Source organism: Gymnoscopelus braueri, assembly GCF_963280865.1.
Source record: "Gymnoscopelus braueri genome assembly, chromosome: 7".
NCBI classification, from domain to species: Eukaryota; Metazoa; Chordata; class Actinopteri; order Myctophiformes; family Myctophidae; genus Gymnoscopelus; species Gymnoscopelus braueri.
In genome coordinates, this window is record NC_137608.1 from 21825432 (window position 1) to 21837822 (window position 12391).

The 12391-nt window shown below is 41.4% G+C and overlaps 1 protein-coding gene across 2 annotated transcripts in view; it reads right to left on the reverse strand.

Annotated features, from left to right (window-relative positions):
- The window catches only part of slc23a2 (solute carrier family 23 member 2), a 53390-nt gene that overhangs the window by 24083 nt on the left and 16916 nt on the right, over nucleotides 1–12391 (reverse strand). Inside the window, exons 2-3 of one of the 2 annotated variants that reach the window (XM_080434062.1) lie at nucleotides 4771–4819; nucleotides 3496–3713 (exon numbers count right to left, since the gene is read on the reverse strand). In XM_080434062.1, coding sequence (XP_080290188.1) covers nucleotides 3496–3713; nucleotides 4771–4819 — 267 coding nt within the window. The remainder of the gene's footprint in view (nucleotides 1–3495; nucleotides 3714–4770; nucleotides 4820–12391) is intronic. The other variant, XM_080434063.1, reaches the window with a different exon arrangement.

Below are 12391 nucleotides of genomic sequence, written 5' to 3' on the forward strand. Positions count from 1 at the left end.
GTTTTAATGGTTAATGCGGTCACTCCAGCTGAGCAGGTCTGAAGCACACTACTAACTGACCAGCTCCCCTTAAAGTTTAAACCAGGGGTCTTCAACGTTTTTCAGGCCAAGGACCCCGTAGCTGAGAGAGAGATGAAGCAGGGACCCCCACTACAATTTATGTTAAATGTGTGTTTTCAGACATTTAACGACTTGAACCCATGTAAAGTTGACCTTTGGCTCTGTACTTGGTCCAATCTTTTTTCCCTGTAGTGTACACCAAACCTCTTCGCCGAAAATAGCCGATCTACAAACTGTAGATCGGCTATTTTTGGCTAATGTTGCCCCCAGAATAGGGATGCGAGGGTTCAAGTGGTTAACACATTAACCGCCAAGACCGTAGTCCTACGGGCCGTTAAATCCAACTGTTAAGCGCCGAGACCGTAGCCCTACGGGCTGTGGTGCTTTTTCCTTTTTTTCGATTTTTTTTTTTTCAATTTTCCAGGGGGACCATTTTCAGTGTAACACCACCCGAAATCGACCGGAAGTGCGATCACGTTTTTTGTTTCCCGTCTGCCTTCATTCTAAGTCGTACACAAAAAGCCCTGTAAAAGCTGTACAGGACATGTAGTTTTTCATCCTCGCATTTCCCATGTTAACATAAACGATCAGAACTCAAACATGGCGGCTCCGTTTGACACGCGGTCTCGACGAGTAGACACCAGGACATGTGCCCGTTGTTTACAAACATTGGATCGCGCAATCTAAAGGATTTTAACGGGGCCTATGGCGACCTGAAAAAAACAAAAAACAACAATAAAACCTTGGCACTGGTGAGTACATTATGAGATTAGCCCTTGGCGGTGGATGTGTTAATGTAAAAATAAAAAAATAAAGTTCCTATCACACAAAGATTTGGCGCCCCCCCCTACAGTATCTCTGAGGACCCCCTAGGGGTCCCGGACTCCCTGTTGAAGACCCCTGGTTTAAACCATAACATGACATGTAGTATTGGATCTTCAGACAAAAAGTTGTGATTGAAAACGTAGGCCTACTCTCTGCAGTCTCCATGTTCTCACCTCAAACACTGGATTAGCAGAACAAGGCAACATGGGCGATTCACATATTTATATTGGACGTGTTTTCTCCATCGCGACGCTTTCTCATCAAAGTACTCGCACAAACTTTGCTCTTTTTTTCAAACCGACCAGTGTCTGTAGCAACATAAGAGTAGGCTAGATTCACTCACTGCACTGGGAAATGAACGATGCCAGGCAGAGGGCAGCAGCTACAGATGACCTGCACTGCGCAATAGAATGTGACACAGGTTCCACAAATCAACCATGGTAATACTTCATTTGCATGCATTTGCTTATTTTACTTGTTGAAAGTGTAAGACCACTTTGGTAGAGGTTTTGGTTGTGTAGTTACCTTGCCATGGTGTAACTCTAAAGGTGGACAAGAAATCTAAAATAATTGCTCCATTGATTAGAAATTGATCATTCAAAATATGCTCCTCATTGACTTACATGGTAAAACAGCTCTCAAAGCCACTCTTTTAGCACATAAATGAACACAAACAAAGCTGATTCAGACAATTTAGAACATCACCAAACCCAGCACTGTTTATGTTTTTAATAAAAATGTCAACTTCCTGGTGATTTACTATTTGAAGATCCGGATCCGCGGATCCAGTCCGGGTTTTATTCTTAATAAAAATGGCAAAATCAACAGGAAGTAAATTAAGCAAACAGTCCAATAATTATATTGTTTAAAAAGAAAAAAGTGTCTGAATCAACTTTGTTTGCGTTCATTTATGTGCTAGAAGAGTGACGTTTAGGGCTTTTTTACCGTACCATATTAGTCAATGGGGAGGATATTTTGAATTATCAATTTCTAATCATTTTTTTATTTCTTGTCCACCTTTGGAGTTATAGTACATCATGGCAAGGTAACTTCACAACCCGAACCTCAACCAAAGTGGTCTTGCCCTTTAAAAGCAACATTTTATAAAGACATGACAGTAATATGGGTGCAAAATTTAGTAGACGTTTAGGGGCAGCACCATTTATCCGTATAACCGCGCACATCCCTAGTTGTAGCAGCATACAAGCATGCACATGCATGAGGAAATGTCTGTTTAGTCTACTACGGGTTTGTCAAGATTTAGGAAAAAACAAGTTTATTGAACATAGTAGGTCTGCCTCCAGGCATAAGTACAGTATAACTGTCAGTTTATCTGGAATACCAAAGCTATCAAGATGGATCTTCCGAATGTCGTTTACTTCACTGATCTTTCCTTGAATGTTCATATTAATTGCTGCGTTTGCTGTAATTTTAAGCTCGATACTGTTGATAACTTTTAGATCTGTTCTTTTAGGCAAGCAACGAGTTGTATCACGACACAGAGATAGCTTGTAGAGCTTTCTATTTGAGACTCGACACTGTCTTACCACGAAATTAAGTCGCAGGACCTTTCTTTCCAATTTGGAGAATGATAAGCCTAAATCTATGATCAACGTTGCTTGCTTCATTGTTGACATGCCTGGTGTGTGTTGTTATAATAATAATGCGAACATTATCAGGTAAGAATTTGAAAAAAACGTTCTTGTTTAATCGTTTATCGTGTAATTGATATCCATTCGTAGCAGACTGGATATGAAGCGCTCCGGATGAACTCTGCCATCAAGCCAGCGGTGCCGGAGATTAGGTGATCACAGACGGAACCACGGACGGACGGACAGACAGATAGGGTGCAAAACATAGTCTCGGACATGCCTTTCGCCCTGGCAGAGACAAAAATAGCAGCAGAGCAGTTAAGGCTGTATTGTTGTTTTCTATTGTACTGATCTAAGAAAAAGAAACCACACAGACTATAGTGTCACCACTCCACTAAAAGAAAAACCCCACTGTATTATGTGATACTTCTGCGCCGACTCAACAGACTGGGACAAAATATTTCAGGCATGTGTGACTGTAGTTTGACTTATGAATGGCTGGTGGATGTTTTGTTGTTGTGGCTTTTGTCGTTTGACCTACATCAGGCACTGGGGCTACTGCCAAAAGGACACGGGACACACGTAGTGTAGGAAATGGAAACAGGAGCAGTGACATTAACCATCTAGGCATGGATGAGACAGCGGTCCTCCACATGCACACAACATAAGCTAGCAGTAATGGCAGGTCTGTGTGTGACGCACAGAATAAATGACTGTGTGTGTGTGTGTGTGTGTGTGTGTGTGTGTGTGTGTGTGTGTGTGTGTGTGTGTGTGTGTGTGTGTGTGTGTGTGTGTGTGTGTGTGTGTGTGTGTGTGTGTGAGAGAGGTGAGAGAGGGAGAGAGAGAGAGAGAGAGAAGTGGACTGCAATTACAGAGCTCTAACACCGGTCTTTATCATCATACCGTTCATCATGAAAGATTTTAAACTGTTTGTGTACTCCTGGAATGTGAGGACATTTAGCTGGTCCTCACATTTCTATAGGAATCGGAAACCATTCACACACTCGCACATGCATACCGGAATAGGGTAGAAATCCGCGCTGTGTTTGCTCTCCTCTTCATATTTCCCTCCTTCTCCACCTCCATCCATCGACTTAGACGTGGTGTTCTTCCCCACGCCCATTCCTTTCTCTTCCTTGTCGGCGGCGGCACCCTCCGCCCCTCCCCTGCCTCGCTCTGGTGTGAATGTGGAAGCGCTGTCCCTCAGCCTGCTTACATCATCCAGGGCTGATACATCTGCAACGGGGAAGGGGAGAAACACAAGGGACAGAAAGAGAGGGAGGGACACATGAGTTGAACATCTGGATGCAAAAAAACAGAGAGAAAAACTCTGAAAGGTTCAGAATTTCTAACTTCAACTGGGGTGGAGTGGACCGCCTTGGACTCCAGGTTTACAGTAGAAGCTGGAGACAGTTCCTACTGCCCTCTGGGCTGGTCTCAGGTCTGTGTTAGTCCGCACGGGACCGCCTCCCACGGTGGACTACTATAGACGTAGCTGTTTGGTGTTAATACTCGACCGAGGATATTGGGAAAGCAACCCTTTTCAACTTATGACAATTAGTTTGTACTGCGGGTGGCCATGCAGATGGGACCATTGGTAAGAGACAAGAGAAAGTGGCAGAGATGAGGAAAACAGGAGGAGGTGGCACAAAGGAATGAGAGGAATGAGAGAAGGGGGAAAAGGTGGGAGATGGGAGCGGAGAGACACAGGACGGAAGCCTGGAAGGTGAGTTTAATTGTCCGCAAAGGGTGTTTGTGGTATTTCTGCTGTTGCGTCAAGTCGTGTTTAGGTACAACAAGCAAGGCCTTGGAGTTGTGTTCACAACCTTCCTTCTGACACCATGCATTTGGTTATAAATTGACACCCACGACTTTCACCTTCCTTGAAAAATGCCCAATGAAAAATGTCAACTCGCTATGGCCTTGAGGCTAAAATGAACGCTGCTACCTTTGTATTTAGGTAATAACTATATAAGAGATATGCACAAAAAAGGCCAGCCAGAAATTACTAGCATGTATAATTAGCAATATTATTAGCATTAGTGCAGCTCAAAAGGGGTCTAACCTGTCACCTTCCGACCTTCCCATGTTCGCCTGACACCTTTCCTTACCTCCATCATCTTCCTCTCTGCACTGCACTTGTATAAAGGGCCTATCACATTCACTCCTTCCTTCACCTAACACCCCCCCACCTCACCTAATGACAGAGCCCCACCCCCCTCCTCTCCCCTGCCGACCCGGGCGGTCACCCTGCTTCCGGCGGTGTTAGGTAGATGTTGGATAGGTGTAATACCTAGTTGACACATCCCATCGCTCCTGGCGAGCTGGGCAGCGGGGAGCATCTGTGAGGGAGTGGGGGATGGGGCGAGACAGAGGAGTAGGAGGAAGGACAGAAGAGGAGAGAGAGAGAGAGAGAGAGAGAGAGATAGAGAGAGAGGGGGCAGAAGAGAGAGGCAGAGGGGAAGGAACAGGTGGGTGGGGTGTTCAGGAGGAAGGAGGAGACCGTGAGACAGGAGTTAATTTGACAGTCAACAATTAATCACGAGCATTAAATTATGAGTTGGACTGGTCTATTATCCAAGTGAGTGTAACAGGTTTACCCAGATTCCAATGCAAACCCGATGCACTTTGTCCCAACAGTCTCCTATCTCAAATAACACACCCAATCATCAATTTAAAACAAATCACGTCACCTCCTGAATGTGTGTTGACACAAATATGAAGTGACAGGCCTGTGACCTGTCTTGGAAGTTATCTTCCCATCCCTTCAGACATTATACTCAAAGTGTCAGGTTATAATGCATTTCTCTGTATACTTGCGTAAGTGAGTGAGTGAGTATGTGTGTGTGTGTGTGTGTGTGTGTGTGCAAGTGTGTGTGTGTGTGTGTGTGTGTGTGTGTGTGTGTGTGTGTGTGCGTGCGTGTGTGTATGTCTGGAGCCTGCATGATTATGCAAGTGATTCTGGGTGAAGTCACTGTGGGATGAAAAAAAGGGAAAAATAAAGCGCTATTGCTCACCTATCTAACATAAAAGCACAAGGAGAGTCTTTGCACGTGAGTAAGAAAAAGCAATCGTGAGTGAGAAAAAACAAGAAAGAGAACGAAGAAAAGTAGAAGAAAAGAGATTTGAGGTTGAGGTTGTGGCACAGACCGCATGCAGGTGCCATTCTAAACACATCCCAGATTCACTGGGGTGGTGTACAGGTCGCTCTGGTTTCTAGATCAAATACTGCAGTAACCTGATCTAAGCATCTCGTCCAGTCATACAATGCTGGGTGTTAGGACGAGGCTCACCCTACACCATATGTTGCACGTGCATATTCACGTGCACTTGTGTAACTGTAACATCAGTGTGTGTGTGTGTGTGTGTGTGTGTGTGTGTGTGTGTGTGTGTGTGTGTGTGTGTGTGTGTGTGTGTGTCCACACCAGATGTTGGTCAGAAAGAATTACTGTTAGGAGTGCACATGATTCACAGGGGTTTCTTTTTAGCACCTGAATGCATTAGGATGTGGCAATTTTTTTTGATTTTCAATTAATTGTACAGCCTTGCAATAGTAACTAATCTGGACCACAAGCGGCTCTCAGTCTCTCCTTCCACTCATTTATGTTTGAAGTTGTACACAGCATGTTTAAACCTGTGGTTGGAAAGGGATTGCACTACTGGAAGGGAGGGGTTGCCACATTGGTGTGAACTAGGGATGGGCAATATTATCGATATCACGATATATCGCGATATTTTATTTCGCGATACTGTATCGATACTCCAGTATCAATATCGCGATAATTTTTTTTTTGCTTTTTCAGATACAGGCTTTATGAAAAACATTCAAAGAACCTATCACAGATCTGCAGCTACTCAATATGTAGTGTATATATAAACAATATGTAGTTGTGATAAATGTATATATATATCGCAATATATCGCAATATATCGCAATATATCCCAATATCGTGATACGACCCAAGTATCGTGATGCGTATCGTAATATAATCGTATCCCAAGTATCGTGATACGTATCGTATCGTGAGATTGTTGCCAATACCCATCCCTGGTGTGAACTTAACCCAATACGATCCGGGAACGCATCCATTGTACGTGTCATTGTAGATTTCTTTGGCTATTCAAAAATGGCAGATATACAAGGTCATAGCGCTATGAGCTCGAAGATCTGCTATTTTTTAAAAATCATGAAAATGTGTGGAAATCTTTGAATATATATATTTTTAAAGCGAACATTTGTAACTCAAATCTTTGCTTCTGGGGATTCTACAAATGTCTTCTAAATCCTAACAGTTTTCTGAAAACACTATGTTGCTTAACCTTTTTCATGTCAGGGACCCCCAAAATGATATGTATTTGGCCGCAAACCCACATCTCAAAATGTTTTGTTCCAGGGACCCCCTAGAAGCAAAGATTTGAGTCAAAACTTTTCCCTTTAAAAAAAATAATCAAATATTTGCACTTAATGTTCAAGATTTTTCAAAAATAGCAGATCTACAAGTTCATAGCACGGCACTTATGAGCGCGATATGAGCTTGTATGTCTGCTATTTTTTAATATGAAATAAAGTATAACATATGGTTTAAGTCAGAGGTCTTCAACAGGGGGTCCGCGGAGGTACTGCAGGGGGTCCACAAAATTGTTGTTTGATTAAAAAATATTTTTGTTTTTAAAAACTTTAAAAACTTTTTTTTTCATTTTTTTCCCCCAAAATGTCAATTTGTCTTTAAACATAACATGACATATTTTAATAGCTTAGTATTGAATGCACAATAACATGGTAGGTTTATACATATTTTGTAGAGAAAGGTTCTTTTGCACACCTACTGGGACAACCTGTGCGTAGGAGCAGGCAACCATTTTTATTTTAAACCATGTTTATTTATATATAAAACACAATTTTATACATAAATATACGATATATGTGGTAGCCTACCCCCTACCCTACGAGGTAGGGGGTCCCTGCTCCATCACCCCATCAGTTTGGGGGTCCCTGGCCTGAAAAGGTTGAAGACCCCTGGTTTAAGTGGTTACACGGATGCATTCCCGGTTTGAAAGGATTAACCAGCGATTCATCAAGGCTATCAAACAAGAAAAGAGGATGACTGCCTGGATGTAGGATATGAGTAAATCATCTGATCTAACACCTCCACATACAGTATGACAACTTTACATGTTTTATATCTGCTAATTCTTGATGTCTCTTACTTGCACAAGAGACAGGTATTCTGCCCGATTTGTTATTTCCTTTTTGAGCATGCACCTTATAAGTTATGTATATTTAATATTGAGGTATTGTTATCTGTGGCGGCAGTGGCTCAGGAGTTAGAGTGGCCTCTTGGGGAACGGAAGGTTTCCCGGTTCGATACCCGGCTTCCCCCTGGGTTAGTGTCTTTGAGCAGGCCCTGAACCCCTAACTGCTCCCAATGAGCAGGTTGGTACCTTGCATGGTTTCCTCTGCCGTCTGTGTGCGTGTATGGATGAATATAAAGCGCTTTGGATAAAAAGGTGCAATATTAAATGCACCATTTATCATTTAGAAATGCAGCATAAATTACCATCTGACTTTTTTCCATTGCACTACTTTGTTTCATTATGCATTATTGCTTTGTTTTTATGTACTGCCCTTTGGGACATGTTTTGTGATATTGGGCTATAATAACATTTTACTTGACTTGACTTTTACACCTGTGAACTTGCGTGATGTGACAATAAAGCTGAAGTCGAAAGTTGAAGACATGTGCTCTGTTATCTATAACAAAATAAAGAAACCTTGTCCATGTCATAAGGCCGGTCCAACTGCACTATATGCTAGCAAGAACAAAAACAATAAAATGCATCTGCACTAACCCTAACTCAGTATTTAATGGTTTTACGACTCCTTTAATGCCTTAAATTAGTCTCCATAGCTGAATCCAGTTTAGCGTTAATTTAAGAATACACTCACTGAAGGGTGTCTTTATCGCAAAAGAAATGTACAGTATTCCCAGCAAGCATTATTTGAGCGCTGCAAGGCCTCTATGGTACCAGAATTTTAGACGTAAAGGACTACTGTAGTTCTAGCCGGATGCACCGCGGTGGATTCAAACCCCCAGCCTCTACGGTACTGGGCAGGCACTTTACCACTGCGCCAGCCACCCGAGAGTTTTCATCTTTGTCCTTGACACCAATTGACGGTGTTAAGGATAGTTTTCCTGCGTTTTCTGTTGTTAACACAACATACACAACCATGTGTGACACAACATACACAACCATGTGTGACACAACATACACAACCATGTGTCCATCCATCCATCTATTCTACATGGCAACTGCAGATTTAAGTAAGTTACATTTAAAACATTTTTTAATGCCAGTAAGAATGAAATACAAAACAAATTCCACCAGTGAAAAAAGGCATGAATGAAAAAGAGGCCATTTCAGGCATTTGTTTTTGCATACACATGTCAAACAACTTGTATACAGGGCTCACTAAAACTAGGCTGGGCGGCAAGACTACAGTAGGCTAAAGCTCATGCAAGGTCCTGTTTACATTGTGTACTTCCTGCTAGATGCAGAGGTGAATATGGAGATAACATAACCAACCGGTAAGACTACGACACAAGCCAAACAGGGACAAACAACTTATTCTATTTGAGGTAAAGGACAAAGACTTGAGAACAATTTAGTCTAGACAGGTAATTAAAAGAAAAAGTAATGGGTTTAAGTAAAGCAATTCCAAAGGCAGAAGACATGAACAGGAGAGTCGAACTGGACTATGAGCTGTAACACTGAAAGATTTAGTCAGGGGTCATCACCATGGCAGCTCGTGATGGACATTTTCATTAATATTTAATTCTTGCCACAGACATGCAAAATAATAATTTTACCAAAAACACATTGACCTAGCCCTAAATGTATACTAATGGACTCCTAATGTGTCATAGGGTCACACATGAGCCACTTAACCACGGTAGCTAGTTGTGGTTTCCATTAAGGTGATCAGGTATTCTGCTGTTGATGAAGGCATGCAAATGTAACAAATGGGAAAAAAGACACACACTACAAGCTAGAAGCTACTGTACACTTGAATTTGCCAGGATTTTAATTGAATGCAGTGTCACAATAGTTTAATGCGAAGACACCTAACTGTCATGATTTATGACCCTTATCTGCTTGACCCAGTACACGTACATGTGGTGAATCACTCATCTAAGTAAGCATAACATAAATCAATCTGTGCGTAAACAACCTTTACTGAGTGACAAATATGTGCCATCGTTAAGAGAAAACACTAGTTCTAAATACGCGTTTTGATCAGAAACTATGAAAGCACAGATAGTGTAATGACAAATCAATGTAGGGCAAGAAATTAAGTTGATTTCAGAGGCAAGCATTTATTATGAATGCACCTAACTTTGATCAGAGGTGAGCTAACTTTAAGGTTGGAGAAGGACCCAGGCTGTGGATGGATGGTTTCCATGGATTATGATTGTTGAGTGTTATTATAGTTGTTATCGTCATTAGTGGACACTTTGAAACACTGTCTCTCAACTAACCACAACCAGCTTTACTTGTCCAGTTCTGCCCTCCTTTGCCTTGGTAGCAAATAGCTCCTTCTGAACAGATGACATGCCTTCTGTTTTTGCTCTTTTCCTGCACCATTTTTCACTGTGGTCCCTCACATGCTGTTGACTTTAATTATGTCATTGTCTGACCACACCACGTACACTCTGTTGTCTTAAAAAAAAGAAAGAAGAAAAGTTTAAGAAAGAAGAAAAGTTTTTATCCAGCAAAGGTGCCATGTGCAATACTACAAATCTCCTGCACATATTAATGAGCATGTTACGAGTCACTAAGGTTATTCAAACACATTTTATATGTTTTTACATTATAATGAAGACAATATATAGGCTATATTTTATAAAGAATGTGCCACGGACACGTTTGTCCGTGTACGGACATGTTGATGACCTCTGGATTTAGTGTGGACCTATTGTGAGGTGCTGCAGATACTGTAGAGTAGTAGTCTAGAATAGAAAGATCTCTCTCCTCTCCCTTCAAGAGATCCACCCTTTGTTAGTGTTAGTGTTTTTTTTAATTCATCAAAGGTTTGTGTTTTTTTGTAGAGTGGCAGCCATCTCTGGCTCTTACCCCTCATGTGGCTCTGCTGTTACTCAATTAAGTCCTCAGACAGTGTCAAGTATTTAGGCTTAAATTGACTATATACCTAAAAAGAAAAGGGTGTACAAAGTTGTTGAAATGTCCAACTTAACATTCCACAGTTTAAAGAAAGCACAATCTACATCAGTGGGAAAGGGATTCACAGGTTCCACCTAATATTTCTTGTGATTTCTCTCGGGTCTACTGTAACACCTACAATTAAGTTTGAGTAAAGCAGATACAGATAAAGCCATGGAGAATAGCACAATGAAATCTAACCATGCCAAAAATTGGGATTCTATTCTTCCATTCTATTATAAAAGTCTGATTTAATGGCCAGATGAGACGATCAGTGTTAATGTTTAGTAACAGGAAACAGTTAATCATTTAAATGGTCCCAATTGTGCAATGTTATTTAGATAGCATGTTGATGGCATGTAGCGTGCCAAGGACCCCTAAATTGAAATGCATTTGGCCGCGGACCCCCCATCTGAAAATGTTTTGTGCCAGGGACCCCCAGAAGAGAAGATACCACTGTTCTAAATCCTAGAGGGTTAAATGTAAAATGACACAGATGCTTTCCCGGTTTTAATGGGTTAACTCTTAACTGGTATCCTAGTTTCTTTGACGCACTACTTTGTTCTCTCTGCAAATCTACTTATGTGACTATTTATCTTGTTGTTTATTAACTAGAGTTCATGTTCTAAAGCAGGGATGGCAAACTCATTTTAGCTCAGGGGCCACATGGAGGAGGGCCAGAGGGCCAGAGGGCCAGAGGGCCGGACCGGTACCGGACCGGTAAAATCATGGCATAATAACTAATAATAACAATAACAACAACTTCAGATAGTTTTCTTTGTTTACTTTACTTAGTCTTAGTTAGTACAAGCACATTCTGAAAATGTAAACTTCACAAATAGGTATGGCCAAATGGAGACATTTTATTAACCGTTTACCGTTAGGCCTTACCGATTAATTAATCGATAAGTAACCGTTAAGATTTTTTTTTTTGTGTGCCAAAATACATTTTATTTCAAAGGGGCAAGTCTACACAGTTTGTTTTGTGTCTCCAGCAGAGTTTCTAGTGTCTCTATCTCTCTCTGGAAGAGGTTGCACATGAACTCTGCAGCCGCACTGAGGCGCTCCAACACAAACAATACCAATACAAAGACGAGGAAGAAGAAGAGGAAAGTGGAAGTTAGGTGTGGTTGCAGGTGTAGACTTGGCCAAAAAAACAATTAAAACATTTTTGGCACACAAAAAAAAAAAAAAAAAAAAGTTTAATTTTTCTTTTTTTTTTCTTTTTTTTATGCTTTGCAAAATCATCTCGCGGGCCGGATTAAACTAGTTAGCGGGCCTGATCCGGCCCGCGGGCCGTATGTTTGACATCCCTGTTCTAAAGAGAGAACCAAGACATTCACATTTTGTGTGCCTCCAAAAGATCATGATTAATTCTGCTTTGTTGAAATGTCCCGTCTACTGAACTTTAGAAATATTTAAAGGTATTGTATTCTATTTAGTTTGTAATTTACGCTGCGATTTCAAGAGCACAGAGCTAAACACCAATGTCTCCTTGGAGTCTATGAAGCTTACTCCACCGCTCTCTTCTCCCCTGGGCTGTTTGAAATGTAATCAGTATAGCCTGGAGGGGATCACAAAAGTCTCTGATGTAAGACCGTGGCACAAAGATCTTAATATCTTAACTCGAGAACAGCGGTCTTCTCACTAGGGCTGCAACTAACGATTATTTCGATAATCGACAAATCGGGAGA